Below are 21268 nucleotides of genomic sequence, written 5' to 3' on the forward strand. Positions count from 1 at the left end.
GCACATTTCTTCATATGTATGTGTCTGCCAAGAGGCTATGGCCAAAATCCTAGTCATTTTATGCCAGTGAAACACAATGGCATTGGTTTTGCGACAAATTCCTGCAAGGTACATAGTCAGCATGACATTACTTGTTGCACACTGGGTCACATGGCCCAGCTCCCAGGAATAATGCCTACGCCAACATTGTAACCTGCATCAGTTTGTCTCCTGAAGTTATGCCATTTCTGTCATGTTTACAGGTGTAACTAATAGGATTTTCTCCTATGTGACAGAAGACCTTACTACTAAACAACTATTTGTACTTTGAGCCATGTATCATGGATAGAGTTCTCAATGATGTATTCAGAGAGGGCAACTGACAATCACTTGAGTCTAAGCAATATTTATCTTATAAACTAAAACCAGTCAAAATGCAAGTATAATAATGAACAAACATGAATTCTTAAATGACTCAAACAAAAATCAATTGTTTGTGGGCAGCACAATGTCATCTAATTATTGCAAGCTGAACAGAAGCTCCTGTCACCTTCCCTTTTCATTCATCTTGCTTTGTGTCTTGCTGTACTTCCAGTTGGCCTGTCCACCTGCTTCATTCGCTTTCATTTCTCCCTCCCATTTTCCTCTGGCGTCTTCTTTTCAGTTCCTTATTTCCTTCAGCTGCCACCAGCTGAACATTTCTCCCACTTTGCTCTTTCCTGGAGTCCTCTGCCCCTCTTTTCAGTTTAGTTCCACAATGGCAGAGGAGCAACAATGGCATTACTTAGAAAGCCTTCCCTATAAGTGGCTATCAGAAACCTTTATCAATAGGAAAAGCAAAGGTCTATCTGGGAGTCAGGAGAAGACAGAGGGAATTCAGCTGCAAACAATTATCCAGCAGATGGCCAGGAACACAAGGAGATTACAGTGAAGATACTGATCTCTCCCATTGCATCGAAACTACACAGCTACAGAAGTTTGATACCACTTTAATTGTCATCACTCCATCCTTAGGAATCCTGGGATTTTGAAGTTGGAAAGCTACTTGGAATTCTCTGTATTAGAGCTCTCCGGATGTTAAATTAATATCAAAATGCTCTAATAGTTAAATGCAGCAATGCTCACAATTTTGTTTGCTCTCTTCCTATATTAAAAAAAAATAGGTACTGTGCTCCTTTGTTGCAGCTCTCACGTTGGGTGGTGGTCATCCTGACACATATCCACTGATGACAAAACTACCTGTTGCCTTAAGACCCCATTTGGTCATTACCTAAGTTGCTCTAAAACACTTAGAGGAGAGTGACCAACCTCTCCCACTATTTCATCCACACAGAGTGTGGTATGTCTGCAGAAGAGAGGTTCCTGTAGGCTTTCCAAGAGCCTACAGGTGTTGTGGCTCTCATGGAGAGACTGCATGGGAGCAGGATCCTCTCCTCTCTAAATGCATTACCTTCGATGTGGAAAAAGCAGAAGGGGAGACTCAAGGGATTGAGTCGGAGAGAACTGGGTAACAACAGAAAAGGGCTTAAACATATCATGCCTCCGAATGTATTTTGCACACTAATTAACAGAAGTTCTATCTTATACCGCATAGTAGCTGGGGACTTTTTCAAAGGTGCACAGCAGGGAAGGAAAGAATTTAACCTTCTTCAACTGCAGTTATAATCCTGACTGGACCCCAATCTTTCTCTTTTGCATTAAAAAGGTTCTCCAGCAAGGTGATCTGACAGGTAAGATGTTATCCCTACCTTCAGCAGCAGAGGTTAACTGGTCACCATCTAAAAGCAGTGGTTTCCAAATGGTGGTTCCCCAGATATTGCTGGAGTCCTTTATCACAGGCCCATGCTGGCTGGAACTTCAGAAAACTGAAGTTCAACCAGATCTAGCCAAACCATGAGTTTTAGCTAAGCTTGATACATGTAATGTCTGCTAGATTTTAAACTGACAGGCTCTTTTATGCAGCACTTATATTATTGTTAGGTGTTTTAATATCATGAATATCATCCTTCATTAGAAATAATAGCTGCAAGAAGTCTTGCCTGTAAAATCATGTAATTGTGGAAGCGCGTCCAAAATTATGCCAACCAGAGGTAGGTAAAGGGCAGCAACTTTCACTTTCACTTCTGATTTCGAGCAGGATTTGTCCAAGTCATGTGAAATGAGCAGGCTGTGGACAGCACTGACAGCTTTCCTCTGGACTTTGCCTATTCTGTTACCGCAAACAAACAAACAATGTTTAAGACTACAACATATGTTGACTGTATGGATAGAACAAACTTTAAGAGAGGTGACAATGAGACATTTCTAAGAAGCAGCCGTGTTTATCTATTGCAGGAGAACAACAAAAAGTCATGAGGCACCTTAAAGATTAACCAGCTTTATTTGAGATAAATATACATGGGCTGCAGCCTCATTCTTCAAATTCATCTGAAGAGGTGGGGTACAATCCATGAGAGAATACAACAGATGAAAGATGCTATTCTTCAAATTACTACAAGACTTTTTGGTCAGAATTCTATTATTTTGTCAAACTAGAAGTGAAATCACAGACATCACCAAAGTTTATTGTGGTTAACTGAGGAAGCACCTCATCAATCACATGCCCAGTACCTCATCAATTAACTACTGCAGCTTCTATGATTCCTACTCTTTGCATGGTAAAAATAGGATTTTGGCCCATGTGATGCTATTCTAAGAGAGAGATAACAAAGAATTTGGTTTTAGTAAACCCTCTACTGCCAAGAAATGAATCCAAACCATAGGAAGGACTACTGTTGAAATAAAGTAAGGGTTGATTAGAACAAGACAAAAAAATCCAGCCACCTATTTATGCTCATTGAAACTTCAGGACACAGTAAAATAAGGGAAAGAAACTCTGTTCTATGTCCTTTTCTGTGAGTGGTGATAGGATGTGAACTTAGAACCACAATTGTTCTAACCTACCACTCCTAAATTCTTTTGATTGACAAACAATATGATACCTCCAGATTAGCTAAGCTGCTAAGAAGAAGGAGGAGGAGGAGGAGGAGGAGGATCCCAACCATCCACTTTGGTCTTGTCAGCAGATCAGCCCATTCTGTTTATTGCATATTTTACTCAAGCACAGGCTATTAAGGGACAGTTTAGTCTTGGAGTCAGGTGTTGCTGCCAATGATCCTGATACTTTGGAAAATTCAACTTGAGTGATGGAACTATTTCAAGAAGCTTAAGTGAAGCCTAGCACAGTTAATTCCCATTAACTGAACAGTCCTGATCCTATAGCCACATCTCTGGGAAAAAGAAATGGAAACCTACCCTTCTGCTTCCGTGTCCAAGGCAGCTGCCAATTCAGTGAAGAGCAGCCCTGTTAAGAAGTGCTGCTGCCGATAATCTGCCGTAAGGTCAAACATGCTGGCAAGTTTTTGATCCTGAAAACTTGAGCAGGAGCTCGAATTCTGCCAAAAATCAATAAATCAATAAGGGGGACAAGGTTATTCTTTACACTCAGATCAAATAAACAGAGTTGGCTTCTCTGTGATTAGGCAGTTGTTTATTCTTTAAATACCTAATGTAATCGCTGAAAATACTACACTTTTACATGGTCCTTAAATGTTTTTTCTAAAACAACCAGAAAATACAGCTTCTTGCAATAATGTGAATAACTCTGCAAGCCCTTTTACCTTTTGAACTACAAGTCCCAGAATCCCCTAGCAAGAATGGCCTCACCCATGCTCAATGACTATGATGGCTGAAGGGTTCTAGGATCTATGGTACAGAAATTTAAATAAATAAAACCACTTTTTAATACCCTGGTTAGCCCCGGTGAGATTCAAATCAAGTGCTATGTAAGTAAATGAGGAAGTAACCCACAGCCATCCACAATGGCTAATAATGCAAAAAGGATCAACTACTTTTATTTGGAGTGCAACAATGCTCCAGATAAAAGTAGTTCCTGTTTTTGTTTTGTTTTGTTTTGTTTTGCAGTGTTGACCATTGATATCCCAAAATTCCTTTTTTCTTGTTGATTGTTGGCAGCAGGAGTTAGGAAACCCGATTTCAGCTTTAACAAACAGCTTAGCATCTGTGCTGGAACACAACTCAGGAGGGTTAGAGCTGACAAGGTAGCAACTCAGGACATCTGTTTCTGTTAAGGCAGGACAACATCTCCTTTTATGTACAAGAGTGATCTGAAAAGTAAAACTTACTGAAGTCGGCACTGCCTTTTGTTTTTTGGTGTTGTTGTTTTTTTGCATGACAATGCTGCAGCTAGCTACCAACTGAACAGCTCTAGTCCCCTTTCACAACCTCTGCCAACTTTGGCCTATGTATATAACACAAATAAAAACAAAAAGGGGGTATGGCTTTTGTGGATGACAGCTCCCAAAATTCTACAGCCAGCCAATAGATCCTAGTGGCTCAGAGAACTCCAGGAGCTTGAGTCCAAAAACATAACTTTTCCATGCACTGACTGACTGGAAGCCAGGTGTACATACACAAATACCCTTGATATGCCTTCTGTTAACAGACATACTGTTATCTGATGGGAAGGACAAAATTCCTCTCCTTTTTCATATACAGTGGACCCTCGACTTACAGACGGCTCGGCTTACAGAATTTTCAAGTTACAGACTTCTCTGGCTGAAAAATTTAGTTTCAACTTGCAGCCAGAGAATCGACCTACAGACCAGAAAAAAACCAAAATGGAACAAAAACGGCCGGTTATGGGATTAATCGGTTTTCAATGCATTGTAGGTCAATGGAGACTTGACTTACAGACTTTTCGACCTGCAGCCACCATTCCAATACGGATTAATTCCTTAAGTAGAGGGTCCACTGTACAAAACCCAAAGGAGAATAGCAGTTCGCCCTTACTTCCACACTGGTAACAGGTCGATATTCTCTCCTGTACCTAAGAGCAGCAGGCTAGGTTAGAGATTGTCACTCATCTCTCCAAGTTGCAGCTACATCATTATGCTTAATGATAGGACCAGTTCCATTGAACATGCAGAGTTGAAGGGAGGTATATTTCCACTCTTCCTCTGTGTGTTCCATATAGGTATGGAAAAAATTAGCAGCCTTCCTAGTCTCTGCATAAAATATTAATCAACAAGAGGTGACACAATATACTGATAACCTATTAGCCATTGCATCTATGTAGGCTTGCTCAACCTTTTCCCATGCATAAGAGAACTAAATTCATTTCTAAAAAGATGAGTAGGGGGACCACCTGTGACGACAGTGAAGGTGAGGGAGATGCTGGAGCAGACTCCGAAGTCAAAAAGAAGAGATTCAAGTTGAGGTAATGTTCATGACTGCAGAGAATTCTCAGAAACTCCAGCCTCATGGAAATCAGGGTAGGAAGACTGTTCAATTTATTTGACAACTGGGGGAAAAAGATTTTGTTTAAGAAGTACAGCATTAGGAATGGATAATTGCATATAAATATCCTACGTCCAAAAACAGAATCACTTTGTTTAATAAAAATAACCTAGAAGCATCATATATTGTAAACTGCTTCCTGTAGTTTTTGTCTCATCTATGTTTCCATCCATTATTGTTCTATGCAAGTAGAAATGCTTTATCACTTGGCTGACTTTTCACAAATACAATGCTTCAGCAAATGCCTCCAGAAAGGAATTTTGCAGTGTTTCTCCTTAGCTTGTCAAATTAAAAATAACTCCAGTAATTGCTGTCTGTTGTAAAACAGATAAACTTGAATACGCTAATTTCCCTTTGTGCTATTGCTTTACACAAGTCAGCTCTACCAAAGTAATGTACCCGTTTCCCATCTTTTTCATTTTTGGATACGGGTGCCTTTAACTTTCTTACAGTAGATGTTTAAAGGGAAGGATGTACACCAAAGACATGAGTCTAAGTAGAGATAGAAAAGGTTAATTTTTGAAACCACAACTGTTAGATGTTTGCTATAGGACTTCAGCAGTTGTAGTTCTAAAGAGCATATTTTCCTATCCCTGGGCCTAAGCATTCTTCTCTGATTAAACATGAATGAGAAATCCAGGGCTACAAGTCAGCACAGCTCATTCAAGGCCATGAAAGAACATGTCCCAGCTATTTAGTTGGGATGTCAGTAGTGTACAAAGGAAGTTGATACAGAACTAGAGTTCTGCTGAAATCATTCAATTCAAGGTTTCAGTTCCATTTGAATGTCCTTGTCATATCCACCCAGTGTTCTTTGTTTATTTTCCCTTAACACAAGTCCACCCTCTGGATGTGTTTCCTCACTTCACGCTGCCACCAGGTACAGTATTATTCCCTCAGTACCAAATAGATAGATCTTAGACACGTACAGCCAATACAACAGATTTATTGATCTTATAGTTGTTATGCAAATCACAGGAGAAAATCACAGAGGTTTAGGATTATTCATTAAATATCATTTGCTTTCACATTGGTTTGTATGTGTATTTATTCACGGTTACAATATTCTTTGACTGTCCATTCTCTATACTTTTGCACTCTTTCCTATTTTCTCTAGCATTCCAGCTTTCCAATCTCTTGTCTTAACTTTCTCAATTCAGTCTCCTAACTCTCTCTCTCTTCAATTCCCTATCTCCAACCTCTTTTCTCCAACTCTCCTCTCTAACTGCCTAACCAACTTTCTAACCCTTCTTTCTGTTCTCTCCCTCCTGTCCTCTCATAGGCTCCTGCCCTTGAGCTTCCTATGATGGACAGGCGTGACGTGGGGGTTCCGCCGCAGTCCTCCTTGATGGCACCCTACTAGATGAGAAGCTGTTTCATATATTCAGGATGACCATTTCACTGCACAGTCCTCAGTGCCTTGTACCACTTCCATAAAGATTCTCTCTCCATAGTCCCTCCTTGTGAGGGGATGGAGGGCCACACTTCTCAAATGTAAACTGCCACCAGTTCCTCCTTCAGTCTCTCCTTTCACTCTTTATTTCCCTTCTATACAACATGTGAAAAATAAGGGGCACTCCAGTTATAATGAATATGTTTTCATCCCTATAACAGGAACGCCAGATAAACAGCTTATACCCTTTCCTTATTAGCTGGGGAGATTTCTGGGTTGCATGTAGAGCAGAAAGAGGCCACTGGGGCAGGCTGGTTATCTAAGAAGGTACCAAGTTTTATTATATATTAAAGAAAGAAGTGTACAACATATTGTTAAAAAACAATTCTATTAAGGATGAAATAGCTGAGACATACTAATTTCTATGGATCACTTTTGTAGCCCTCCACCTTGTCTTTTCTTCACCAACTGTACTATAAAGGTAAACTCTAATCATGTGAATGAGTGAACTGAAACGAATGCTGCAGTCTACTGCCAGTTTAGTGGGAACTGCCCTCCCTGAACATCATAGAACTTTCTAGCATTGCAGCCCCCGTTTAGCTGACCTTTTTGTTAGTGGGACCTACCTGATTGCAGTAGTGTTTGATAAGGTTGAACACAAATCCACGATCCATTAGAGAAAGAAGATCATAAAGAAAAAATGCCAAGCTAATATTGATCTTCTCTGCTTGTTCACTTTCCTTTAAAATAAAACAAAAAAAGATTAGTATACAAAATAGCTTTGATTTTACACGTGGATGGGATGTGTACAGGAGATCTCAGGAAGGTACATTTTTTCAAATCAGCTAGCTGCATTATTATTGCTTCAAATGCCTGAGTAATTCTTTCCATTGTGCATCATCAATGTGTCATGTTTATGTTAGCTGCAGGCCAGAAAAAATACAGGGAAATGTTTTATTAATTCTTCTGGCGGCCAATTCTGATATTGCATCCTGAAATAATTATAAAAATGCAGAAAGCAAAACCAAAGATACTTCTTTTGCCACTAGGACTGATAACAGAATCGCATAAACTTTTAAAAAGTGTTGTCAAAATGCTTCTTAATATAATTTACAAATGATTAAAAATAACTTTGCAAAGTGACTAGGTTTTACTCATTACACCTGAACAGCTTATTTCTTACTCCTAAAAGGTAATGTAATAGCTACTAATTACATTACTTGTTACCTAAAAAGTAACTTGTAATGGGAAACTACTTATATAATCTGTGTCTGCCACAACAAAACCTCATATAGACTATAGTAATACATTTTCTGAACTATTTGCAGATAACTATTCTTTTTGACCATTTCCTGTATGCACAAATCACATTTTGACTATGGAGTGAACTAGATAATACATTTAGCATGTTTTTAGAATAAACACTCTCTCAAGTAGTGAAACGTGTTTATTAGTCATAACACATGTTTTTTCTCAGCTATAGATCTTGAATTTAGTGTGCTTTGTTTTGTGACTGCTCTCTGGAACAAAAACATGGGCTTAACTTGCAGATCTGATTGCTCCAGTATTTATCTCTGAAGAAATCCCACATAAAAGAGAAAATATGTTAATTGGAAGATATACTCATCCCTTTAAGGCCTTTTTCTTTGATCCTAAGAAGATATAGCTGGCTATAACTAGCAAAAGCAGTTGCAGAAAATGAGTGGTGAAAACACTTTGGAAGCTCAACAAAGCAAGATTATGCCCCCTAGACTCAGTGACTTCAGAAGACAATGAGGTGAAGGCTCCATCAGAAAAGACTTTGCTGGCTGGGGGATTCTGGGAATCCAAACCCATTATTCTTCTAAACTCTGCTGGTCTTTGTGCCCTTAATACAAGTTCTATGCCTTGAACAGTAGTTTGATCTACAACAGGGATGGGCAACCTGTGGCACTCTAGACACAGCTGGATTACAACTCCCATTGTCTTCTTACCACAAGCTATGTTGGCTAAGGCTGAAGCGTGTTGCATCCCAACAACATCTGAAGAGCTGCTAGTTGCCCATACCTCGGAAACTAGAAGACAGAGATCTTCTCTAGATGAACATAATAACCTGCAAATTACGCCACACTAACCCATAGTTTGAAGCACACCCACAAGTGTAAGATAAGCTAAGTGTAATGACATAAACTAAGATACCAGCAACTCTAAATGTTGTTTTAATATTTCAGCTAATCTTACACATGCACCAAAATTAATAATAAATAGCTTATTTAGAATATAAGTTTCTGGAAGTGTGTGCTGGAAGTAGACTGAATCCACATTCTGTGTCTTATAAATCTATGCCTCAGATTGCATAATGCCTGGTCAAACTAATTACAGTGCACGGTGGAATGCCTGACTGGCTTATGCATGGTGCAGAGAAGATGGAGAAAGAAAGAGCGAGAAAGATTTCTTCCTCTCTCACCATGTTAGAAGCTGGAGTCATCCAATGATGCAGCATGAGAGAAAATTCAAGACAACCAGAAAGAAGTACTTCTTCACACAGTGTAATAGTTAAGTTACAAAATTCACTACCACAAGATGTGGCATTGGCCATCAACTAAGAGGAATTTTGAAGAAGACTAGCCAATTGAGGTGAGAAAGTTTATTGAGCAGTCTTAGTGACTACTTATTGGGGAATGATGGTGTGAGAGAGTGCTACAACTCGTATGCCTCACTTGTGGCCTTCCATAGTCATTTCATGGGCCACTGTGGGAAAGCAGATGCCAAACTGCCTAGGACTTTCATCTGTTCTGTATGTTCCAACTGTTGTGTAGCCTTCCCCAAACTGATGTATTCCACATGCACTGGACAAAAAAACTTCCATGATAACCTAATATGCCTGGAAGCTGCCTAGTTTAGAAATAGGGTTTTTGCTAGATAGGAATCAAACAAACCCAGATTTTCAACAACAAAGCAGATAATTTGGAAACAATGTCTAGCAATAGGTTCAACGAGCAGTGCAGTGTGTTAGTAGCAATTCCTTTTTTATTTAAAATTTTAAACTCTGCTATCTGGAAATTACCTTTTGTTGTTTGACTAAGAGTGCTGCAACCTCTGAGGTGACCACATTAACTATAGTGGTGATGTCATCCTTGAAGCGGTTGGAAAACCGTGTTCTTCGAGGCGTATCTTGTTTCTCCATTTTATCAACATACTGAGCCATGCTCTTGACCTTCAAAAGAATAAGCCTTCTTTATTAAATGTAGGCTTTTAAATCAAGGCCATACTGGGAGTTTTGAGAGAATGAACATATCTAAGACAATCGTAGCAAGCCCTCCTGATGCTTTCTGTGCATTCCATGAAACCTCAGACACACAAAAAAGCTTTATACTCTATTCCAAAGAAACTCTACAGCCAAACCTAAGAGTGAGAAGTACATGAATGCACATTCCAGACTTAGAATTTGAGATTATATTCCAGAATGCTTGTATATAATAATACACAAACACTCGGGCTTGATTTAAACGAGAAATCCAGCACAAGGGTGCCAACAGCCAGTGTTATATTTAAACTGTTCTATATTTACAGTGATATGTGTGCAACATTAGCACACTGGTATGGCACACATGCTGGGCCACAGGTTCTTGCTATACCTATGCATAGAAACATGCTCAAGAGTAACTTAGCTAAGTGTCCTACCAGCAGTGTGGTACCCCAGATGGGCAGATTTTTCAAAAATGTTTAGCTTGATAATTGTTTCTCTCAGGGCAAGTCTCCGTCCTTCATGCCCCAGTTAATGACAGAACAGCTCAGCCACATCAGTTTCTATTCCTCTATCCTTCTATTAACACTCAAATCCCTATTGGCTTATTAGTTACTTGCCAGGTCTTACACAGTGGTGCAGTGGAGCCAGAGCTCACATGGTTAAGCCAAGGAGCAGCGCCAAGGCATTCTAACGCCATCTATTGTGCTCCTACGGCTTCCTTCTTTAGTCAAAAACTTCACAGGAACTGGTAGAGGGGAAAAATCTTCCCTATACTGTTGTGTATACTGTTGTCACCAGTCTCTTGTATTATGTGAAGACTCAAAACCAATTAAGAGTCCTAACAAGGATAGACCCATTGACTCAGTGGAACTTATATAAGTGTTGACTTATCATGTTTCGATGAATTCAGTGAGTATGCTTCAGTTGTGACAAACAACTGGATTTGGGCAACAGTCTGTGAAGATAGCTTGGTCATGGATGTGCAATTAAGACCCTTTAGCTTGGACAAGCTATAGAGTCCCAGAGCATCCCCAGAAGCAGGGAATGGTGAACTACTCCTGAGTATATCTAGGAAATCCTGGAAGTGGTTGCCAAAAGTTGGAATTGACTTAATGGCACAGTTAATCAATTGACAAAGAGCTGGTATAGTTAAATGGATGTTAATGCCTGGTTGCAAAGCCAAAGCAGGGGAAAATTGTTCCCAAGCACCAGCCAAGGTCACCTGAAAACATGTTTGGCTGATGGGAACATGTGCCTTGCTTCCTAGGCAATCTTGGGCAAGGTGCATGTCGTCCCTGAGGACCACTAGTTGAAGGGACTGGTACTTTATCCCTAGAAACCTGAGGAAAGGTCACTGAAAGTCAGAAATGATGTGGTGGCCCATAATAATTATTTTTTGATAAAAACAACCTGGTCCTAATGGACATGAAAATGACGAGAGCTGTTTTGTTGATATGGTTCAACACAGCTGCCTGCATTTTCATACTTGAAAATATAGTTATGAGTGCCTTCAGGTCTTTAGGGGTACCAGTTTATCACTGGGGAAGGCTGCTAGTTTTTTGAAAGCTATTCCAGCACCTTATATCTTTTTCCTGGATTAAGCTGTTGCTTTTAAATGGTTTGTCATGATGTGTACAGTACTTGGATGTGGGAAATCATATAGAAAGGATCAAAGACTATAGCTGTCTTCAGTGTGGCTTCATCAAAACCTAGCCCTCAGAAATGGCAGTTAACTCCTCTGTTACTAAAACCAAAACACCGATATATAATCTTACCAGCAATTCAAAGAAGAACCAGGCATACTTGAATACAGATTCTCTCACCATGCCAGTGCTGACCACCATTTGAAGTGCTAACTCTTCATGGAAATGCTGCAAGGTATATTGAAAACCAGCATGTAAATACAACTTGACTTCCGCGAGATTTCTAATTGTAATTTTAGCCCTATTTGAAAATTACTGTACTTCCTTGGTCGAAATGACTAGATAGGCGGGGTATAAATAAATAAATAAATAAATAAATAAATAAATAAATAAATAAATAAATAAATAAATAAATAAAATAAAATAAAATAAAATAAAATAAAATAAAATAAAATAAAATAAAATAAAATAAAATAAAATAAAATAAAATAAAATAATGAACATCCCAGCTCCCCTCGTTGCTTTCCTCATTCTGAAACAGGATTCAGAAGAGGAAAGGGTTTCAATTGTGGAGGGTCTCCAAGAAAGCAAGAGCTTCTCCACACATGTTGATCAGAATCATGTAACTAAGGGCTTATGAATGCAGGAAATCCAAACTAGATGTGTTTGAAATTAGTGCAGACAAACACACGGATCTATTTAGATTCAGGAAAACACAGACAACCAGTAAAGGCAAACAAAGATAGCTGTCAACATTAACCAATTTGGGAAGAAAAGAAAGAAAAGAGAACACAGAAAAACTAGGGTAGCAGCTATCATTGCCATGCTTTTTCCAGTGGCAGAAGCAGTACATAAAAACTCAGGCCAAATAAAATAAATTATACAAAGTATATTAAAAAGCTGATTAAAAAAATAAAAAACCCACAAAAAAGTACAGTACTTTTTTCCAAACCTGAAATATTTAATATGAGCGCCAATTTTAGCTGAACATTGTTTAAGCTGTTATTAATGTATAGTAAATAAGTAGCTGTTTTGTGGTCAGTCAGACTGAGGCCCTAAATGTTCTATGGAATCTAGTTACAGTTCAAATATTGTTAGTTTTATAACAGAAACTACAATTAGCTCTATACTGATTAGTTCCATGATAGTTTTATAACAGAAAACATGCAGAAAAGGAGACTGTCACATAAAACAACACAAAAGCCTTTAGAGTCTTTGTTAGAGCATAATGATAACACTATGTAGACATCATATTTGAGAAAGAAATTTCAAATATGGCATAAAGACTTCATTCGGTGCATAATTCTGGCTGGCCTCATGCACTATTTCATTTAAGGTTAAAGAGCAAAATACCATCCTGTTCTACCTCTGCTTGGTTGCCCAGACTAGCTATTCCACAGTTTTCTGAAACATAGGGCTTTCTGCCATTCTAAGCACCAGCAGATGATGTTCTGCCTTATTAAAATGTTTTTAATGTCAATTTAATTGCCAAAGATCATCTGGTGATAAACCCAGACCTGGTTGAACATGACCTCCTGTATTTTCCTGCAATATTATAGAAAGCTGACGAATGAGGATCATTAGAAGAAACTTCAAAAAGTGATGTTTAACTAAAACACACTGTTACATTTAACAAGTCAGTAAAAATACATTAACAGTGCAATTTTCTACGTTTGGCAGGGTTTGCCATATAGTAAATGTGTTGACAATGGCAGTTTGAGTGATTTTTAAATTTTTAGTTTATTTATATTCCAGCTTCATATGCATAATAGACAAATCTGCCAATTTGGTTTTGTCAAATATTGTTTGTCCCAAATTGCAAATTTGTCTTGGCTTACATTCAAATCAGTTTGTGAATACAATGAAATTTGTGGAAGAAGTTACCTGAAAATGCATATACATTTTGGGTCCGTATTTTTCCAAGTACAATGATATTTGTATCATGTTTCCTAGCATGCACACTTTTTAAAAAAAGCTTTTACTTCTGTACAATTCATTTTTGTGCATAATGTTGTTTCACTAAACTCCTATTGGTACACACTTTTCCTTAATACAAATATTTTTGTACCTCTTTTCTTTAGTTGTGAGTCAAACTACAAAATGCTGAGAAGCATGGATTTCAATATGCAGTTAAGTTCCAGTTCACATTCAGGTTGGTGGGAAGTTCACATGACATTTTCATCTAATAAATATATCCTACATATTTATCCGCTCCTACTCTGGCCCAAAGAGGCCCTTAAAGTAATTTTTGCAAAGGTGTCTAACCTAGATATTCAATTATCAAATTATCTAAACACCTCAGTGGGTTAGGTATTTGATTTTGAGCAAGGCCCACAGTCTCAGGATGTCCACAGAAGAAGGGAATGATAAACCACTTCTGAATATTCTCTACCTAGAATACCCTGCAAAGAGTCAACGTAAGTCAGCAATGAGTTGATGGCACACCTTTATTATTCTTATTACTGACAGGTTGATTTTTCCTTCCTCCTATCACTCCTCAGAGGAGTATTTGCTGTCAGAAATGGTATTTCAGCTCCATTTTTGAGCCTGCCTATGACCGGTGTTGCATTATGTGGCAGTCTACCTTTTTATGAGATGGCCGAGAGCTTGTGCAGGAACTATCACTGCTGGGCTCGCTATAGCAAGACATCCGGTTGTAGCTCCGATCTGCAACCTTGAGAAAATGACCAGAAGTCAAGTGCAAAAAGAATTACTGGATGGGCAACTGTGTCGGCTGTAGAGTGAGCAGAAGGAAGGAAGAAACTAAAGACTTGGAGAGCTGTTTCCTAGTCTCATTAACTTGTGTTATATATTTGGTTGTTTAAGCAATATAGGATTTCAGGAATATATCCTGATCTCAAGCTATAATAGTTACTAGAAAGAAAGCACACGTGCACACATGCACACAAACACAATTATCTTTTATGAAGTCTGTTACCTGCAATAAATTTGAAAATGTAAATACACGATTGCCCCCTTGTGGCCCACTCTAGGGGCTATGTTTCAAAGTTTTTATATACTCAGCATTGCAACAAAGGAAGGGGAGGAAGCTCTTTTCTTTTTGAAGAATTTTAAGTAATAATTAAAACCCAATTCAGTGCTCAGTGAGGTTGCCATTCCATAGACTTCATTATATCTGTATTCATTAACCATTATGCAGATATGCTCCTGTTGTGTGGATTAAAGTTTACAATGCAATTACTGGATAACAATTTATTTCACTAGATAATACTGCCTGTTAAAAGGGGCATATATTATTGCATTGTAATACCAAATAGGATTTTATGGAAGTCAGGTCATAGATGGAATTAACCACAACAACATATGGTAGGTAGAGGTAACTGCATACTATCTTTGTCTGCTCTTTTTGTTATGAAACTGAATGAAACTTCCTGAGCTAATCTTAGGACTGGAAAGAAGAAGGAAAAGGCTGTATGTGTAAGTGTAAGAGTGGGTGATTCCTTCTATTGAACCATTAAAAATCAAACAAACTGCAAACTTAATCCTAGCCGTTTGGCTACCAGACAACTGCAAAAATAAGGGATCTAATGGGTGCATAAGCTCTTCGTTTAGTTCATAGCATAATTTTAACTTTTGCAATCTTCTTTCCAGGGAAATAAGTTTCTGGTGTTGAAGCAATATGCTTTGCAAATCAACTGATCTGGAATGTTATTATCTCCTCTTACCCTTGAGGACATGATGCTGCGGACTTCTTCATCAGTGCTAGCCTGGGTCCCAGCAATATCTGGATTACTACAGCTCGTTGCTCTACTCTGCAGGAGTCGAGAGCCCACGGAGACAGCCGTGGTGCGGCCATAGGTATAATAACGAGATTCAGGCATACTAGCACTTCCTGTTGCACCTGCTAAGAGAGAAACATTATTGTAGTCCGTACTACAAATAAATGATTATTTGAATTAAGTGATTCTTTTTGTCCTTCTGCTTTACAGTAGATGGCTTGGTTGAAGCCTTGGCCCCTAGCCAGGACCTTATTTTTGCTCCAGAGGAAAACCGGAACACACCCCAAAAGCATTTTAGACTTCCAAATGTCCTCCAACCCAAATATATGTCTCCATGTACACTATTCATAATCTATATATTCTTATACTCATACCTAAATACATATATCTGTTCATGTCTGACAGCAATGTAAATAATCAATCTAGGGCCACAAAGTAGCAAATAGGACCTTGGAGGCATATCTGTTAGTGGTAATTCCACATGAGATATTCCAGAGAATATTTTCTTGCTTTGGATATCATTCAAATTATGCAGTGTCTTTTATACTATGGCTGAAACCTTGTTAAGAAATAAGTTAAGAAACCTTGTATGTGTTATCCGTTGCATACCAAGTCACAGGACCCAGTATGCAACAGATCAGTGATCCCCAACCTTGGGCCTCCAGATGTTCTTGGACTACAACTCCCACAAGCCTTCACCACCACCTCTGCTGGCCAGGATATCTGGGAGTTGAAGTCCAAGAACATCTGGAGGCCCAAGGTTGGGGACCACTGCAACAGATAATGTCTACATAAATTTCTTAACTTCCAGCAATTCGTGTCCAAAAGTTATGCCATTTGCCTAGTTGCAACAGGACCTCAGCCTATAAGTATCTCTGCATCACTTACAACAGGGATGGGAATTCTCTGGCTCATGAACCTCATGCAGCCCTTAAGGCTGCTTTTGTTGTCTCCAAAAATAAGAGAACTGTCTTATATGCCTTGTTTTAGCTGCTTAGAAACTACCTGGTCACTTCTTGTTTAATTTTAAGAGATTAGTGCAACCACTGGAAGACCCAATAATTAGAAAAATGCCCCTCAGACACCACACCTGACTAACATCGTATGAATTTGTAAAGGAGAAGGACCATTGCACTAACTGGGCATCAGATCTGGGTAAACATCCTGGACGTTAGGGTATAATGTAAGAAAGACATCAGTGTGTGCTTGGGATCCTCTACTACAGTGGTCAGGAAACAGGGGTAAATTACCCCAAATGGGGTAAAAATGAAAATCCTGGGGGTAATGAATATGGTTGCGCCAGGCATTTTGATGCTGTGTGTAGGCGGGCATTCCGTCACGGGGAGAGTGAACCCTGGCGAGGAACTGCACAGGCCACCTGCCTGCCCTCCTCGCCTCCAAAGTTGGGGAGGAGGGCAGCATGGCAGGCCAGCTGGACTCTTTGCCCAGCGGAGCCCTGGCTGGGGCTCCTTCCTGCCTGCACCCACCTGCCCTGTGCTCTGGCAAGGAGGCCCCCTTCCTGCCCACCTCACCTGAGCTCATGGCCAGTGGACCTGCCAGCCCTGCGGCACCCGCCTCGCCTTGCCAAGGATACACTTTCCCAGCGGTGTGGTGGCTCCAGACTAGCTGCCCGGGTGGTGGCCACAGGTCCTGGGGAAGCGCAGAGGTGGGGGGTCGGCCACAGATGGCGAGAGCCGGGGGGGAATGTCGACGTATATAAATTGGGGGGGGGGGGGTAAAAGGTAAAAAAGTTCCCTGACCTCTGCTCTACTAGTTCTAGCCAACTGCCCATACCTAGTTTGACAAGCTCTCTTTGAACTTCAGGAAGACGGAAGACATAATAAACATAAGATGCTAGAAGACAGTTTCTCCCGTGCTGGTCCTTGCTTAGGTCTTTGCTGTTGTGGAGGCTGTTCACTATTGCAACTACAGATTCAAAGGCAAATTGGGAGAAGTTGGCTAGAAACAGAAGGGAAAGAATTAGTTTTTCATGAAGCTCACGACAAAGCATGTGTAACACAACTCAAGTTGTCTATAGCACACATATTTCCCACACAAAAATTACATGCCACAGTTTAATCTCACCCATAGGTATCAGACCAGCTGTCTTTTAGGAGCTCCAAATGTAACTTAATAATATAAAAATTCATGTTTAAAATAATATAATAGATAATTTGCTATTCAAAGTATATGATCCTTATTCAAACAATTTTGAAAACAAAACATTCTAATATACATTATAAAAAGAGAAAAGATGGTTAAGTTTTAACCAGTTTGTGTGTGTGTGTGTGTGTGTATGAGAGAGAGAGAGAGAGAGAGAGAGAGAGAGAGATATTTTATTTTTAATTTAATTTTATTGATATGCTGCCCTTCTCATCGAGGACCCAAGATATACTACATATATACAATACTAAAAACAATTAAATATATATTGAGATTAAAAATAAGCTTAAAACATTTTTAAAACATTTAAAAATGTCTAAGTTTAATAAACACAGCATTCCTGAGACCTTATTGCTCAAAAGTATGCCTGAAAAGGAAGGTCTTTGCCTGATGACAAATGGACAAGCAGGAGGAAGCCAACCTGGCTTCTCAGAGCGGTGCATCCCAAAGCCTGGGAGCAACATTGAAAAGATCTCCTTTTGTGTCCTGGGACATTATATGCTCCCTATAACCATTGCCAGGCATGTGTCACCATGACCAGATGTAACATCTCAAGGAATGGGTGCAGGTGGCACGTCACTATGCAAAGGCACTCCTGAAACCTGTGCATCCAAGCTCAGGGTTGAGTCCAGGAACACACTGAATCTGCAAACCTGACTTTTCAGGGGGGATGTACCCCATCCAGTACAGACTGAATCCCTATCTCGTTATTTGCCTTTTGACTGACAGGGAACACCTCTGTCTTTTCTGGATTAAATTTCAGTTTGTTAGCCCTCATCCGGTCCATTACTGACAAAAGACACTGGCCTAATTACAGTTCAGCTTTGTTTGAATCAGATGGAAAGCAGAGATGTGAGAATCATCAGCATACTGATGGTACCAAAACCCCAAACCTCTCCCAGAGGTTTCATATAGATGTTGAAAAGCGTGGAGGATATGACTGAGTCCTGAGGAAGAAACCATTGGCCAGGGTGTTGGACTGGATTCCCCCAACACACCCTTCTGAGTTCAGTGATCCAGGAAGGACTAGGACCACTGTAAAACAATACCTCTAAGACCCACTCCAGAAAGGCTCCCCCAAAAGGATGCCATGGTTGATGGTACTGAAAGTCACCGAGATATCCAGCAAAACCAACAGGAACACACTCCCCTTGTCTATTTCCCTGTGCAGGTCAGCCACCAAGGTGCTAAGGCCATCTCTCTTTTGTAACCAGGCCTGAATCTTGATTGAAATGGATCTAGATAATCTGCATCATCCAAGAAGCTCAGGAGCTGGGACGCCACCACATCCTCCAATGATATCACTTGGGTATAGGCCACAGTGTTTAGTGTAGCATCCACAGTTAGGTAAATAGTTATTCTAGGACAAGCCGTCTAAAGTTTTGAGTTCTACAGTAGTTTCCATGAGGAAGTTAAATCTCTTGCTTCTATTTAAATCTTGCTGACATTATAAATTACTTATTTTCTTTTTTTAAGAAGTCAGCTGCAATTAGCTCATTATCCCTTGGGTAGCTTAATGAGTTTGTCACTAACAGCTCTGTTTGGTGCAATTTTATAATAACAAGTACCTGTCTGTCCAGCTATAACCATGGGCTGGATAAACAGCTGGAAGAGTTTATCCAACACTAAGTGTAAAAACAATACTAAGGGCTCAAGGCGGGAAGAATTCAAGCAGATAATGCTGAGTTTCAACTCATGTTCAAGGGTGGCTTCTGTGATCTTCTCATTCAACACTCGAATGGGGAAGGCAACTTGGCTCTCCAAGGCATGGCACAGGGTAAAGAATTTCTCCAGATGGTTGTCCTATAAAAACAAGCCAAAGATGCACCACTTTAAAAGGTATCTATTGCATATCCCGAGTTTTTGCTACTGAACATTGCTCCAAGCAGGAAATAATAAAAAAAAGGTTTCTTAATTTTCTTAAGTTCCACTGGTTGAAAGCCAGCCACATAACTTACACCACATAAGGCTGGTGATGTCATCAGCCACAGCAATTTTCAGAAATAAAACATTTCCAGTTCCCCCTTTCCCTGAAAGTCGCAAGACTCCTATGGAATCTCTTTTGTCATGGAGAACCCATTGGGAGCTGTGGTACTGGGAGCGGAGGATCAAGACTCTTGAACCTCCGAACTCACTGCTACTGGGATGAGTTTACCCACAGCAATTTTTGGACATGAAAGACTGTGGATTCCAAAAGCTTCCCAATTACGAAAGGGATTCCATGGGAACCTAAGGATCTCTCGGAGGCAGGAGAGGGACTGGAAATATTTTACTTCCAAAAAATTTCCAGGGCTAATGACGTCATCCGGTCTTACACAGCATAGTTTATGGAACAGGATTTCAGCCATTAAATCTCAAGTAATTATTTTTTTTAAAGGTTTGGCATTTTAAAAGGCAAGCTTTAATGTAGTCATTCCAAATTGTTATTTATTTATTTACAGCAGATTCTAGTTACTTCTCATTAACAATGTAAATATCACACTGTGATCCTACTCACAAACTCAAGAAACTTGCAAAATGCATGAGTGTAATTAGTCAGGAATAATTAACCATCAAAAACATTAGTTTTAGGTTGAAATACCAAATGTCATCTAGAAAATCAAGAAAACATTTGCAGTCCATCACTTTTCTCCTATTCTCTTGAAACAGTTTTTGTTTTCTCATTTGAATTGCAAACCTACTTTGCAGTTCTGATATAAATGAAAGGAACAGGGATCTAAATTTACCTCAGGAGAGATGAAATTGCTAGAGATGGGAGGGACAATTTTCAGCACAAAAATGGCCCAAGGGCAGATAGGTTTTAAAAAGCACCTTTTCTCCACCTTCAACCATATCAGCAAGTTCTGTTTTGGCTTCTTCTTCAATATAAACTCCATTTAGAATTCTTGAGGCACTCACCAACATTTTGGTGAATTTTTCACTAAAGTCAATTAAAATGGAGCTCATATACCCCACTGGTTTGTACATCTATGGGAAAGGCATGCTACATCTTCGCCAAACATTTAGTAATAAGATGCCAGGTTCATTAGGAGTTCAGGAATCTCCTACCACAGGTATTTGTAAAGACTAGAGACAGTTTGGCTTTCAACTGGGAATTAAATTAACTATTTGTACCTAAGGGACTTTCCAGACAATTTCAAAGCTCAGCAGGACTGCACACCAGTCTGTGTCAAAATGCAGCCTCCGAGTCTGCACTGCAATTGAGGCTTAAGTACTCCAAAACAAGGATCACAGAATTACTTACATAATCAATGCACACTATGAAGAAGGTTCCTTGTCTGAAGAGAAAGCTGGTGGGAGTTCTAATCAAAATTTTAGGTAGCCTCAGTTTTTCTAATTCTGACATTTTGGAAGTAAGCCACTACAGTTGCGTGGTGAACAGGAAAGAGAAACATAATTCTTCCCATGCATGGTTTTAGGATGCCAGTTTCCAATTAAAACTTATACCTTTACCTCTGTGTGAACTGATGATACACCTTGCACTTCAACATTAAACACCCCTTTGTGTCCTTCAACCCATTTAATTGGAGGGGACTGTGCAGGAACTTTCTGTATTAAAGAAAAAACAACTTCTTAATGCAACTGCATACACTCCTCCTCACCAATAGAGTTTGCAATTTTCATATATTTCAATATACAGTATATGTACTTGATTTGGAATATTTTAGCCCAAGCCACCTCTCACCTACTCATGCAGTTACAGGAGATTTCACTCACTTGGTCCCTATTGCTCATCATTCACCTTGTTGAGTTAGGTAGTGGT

The 21268-nt window shown here is 39.5% G+C and overlaps 1 protein-coding gene across 12 annotated transcripts in view; it reads right to left on the reverse strand.

Moving 5' to 3' along the window:
* Positions 1 to 21268, reverse strand: part of DOCK8 (dedicator of cytokinesis 8) — a 128294-nt gene that overhangs the window by 46188 nt on the left and 60838 nt on the right. For 5 of the 12 annotated variants that reach the window (XR_013541504.1, XM_072992171.2, XM_072992170.2 and 2 more), the window contains 11 exons: positions 20959 to 21054; positions 19074 to 19308; positions 17137 to 17301; positions 15289 to 15467; positions 14187 to 14276; positions 11735 to 11830; positions 9777 to 9926; positions 7357 to 7470; positions 5186 to 5341; positions 3274 to 3413; positions 2019 to 2188 (listed from right to left, as the gene is read on the reverse strand). Coding sequence is in view for 11 of the 12 variants with exons in the window: in XM_072992171.2 (XP_072848272.2) it covers positions 2019 to 2188; positions 3274 to 3413; positions 5186 to 5341; positions 7357 to 7470; positions 9777 to 9926; positions 11735 to 11830; positions 14187 to 14276; positions 15289 to 15467; positions 17137 to 17301; positions 19074 to 19308; positions 20959 to 21054 (1591 nt within the window). In the remaining variant the exon portion in view is untranslated. The remainder of the gene's footprint in view (positions 1 to 2018; positions 2189 to 3273; positions 3414 to 5185; positions 5342 to 7356; positions 7471 to 9776; positions 9927 to 11734; positions 11831 to 14186; positions 14277 to 15288; positions 15468 to 17136; positions 17302 to 19073; positions 19309 to 20958; positions 21055 to 21268) is intronic. The other 7 variants (XM_020805658.3, XM_072992172.2, XM_072992174.2 and 4 more) reach the window with 4 other exon arrangements.

The sequence above is a fragment of the Pogona vitticeps genome, chromosome 2 (assembly GCF_051106095.1).
Source record: "Pogona vitticeps strain Pit_001003342236 chromosome 2, PviZW2.1, whole genome shotgun sequence".
Taxonomy (NCBI): domain Eukaryota; kingdom Metazoa; phylum Chordata; class Lepidosauria; order Squamata; family Agamidae; genus Pogona; species Pogona vitticeps.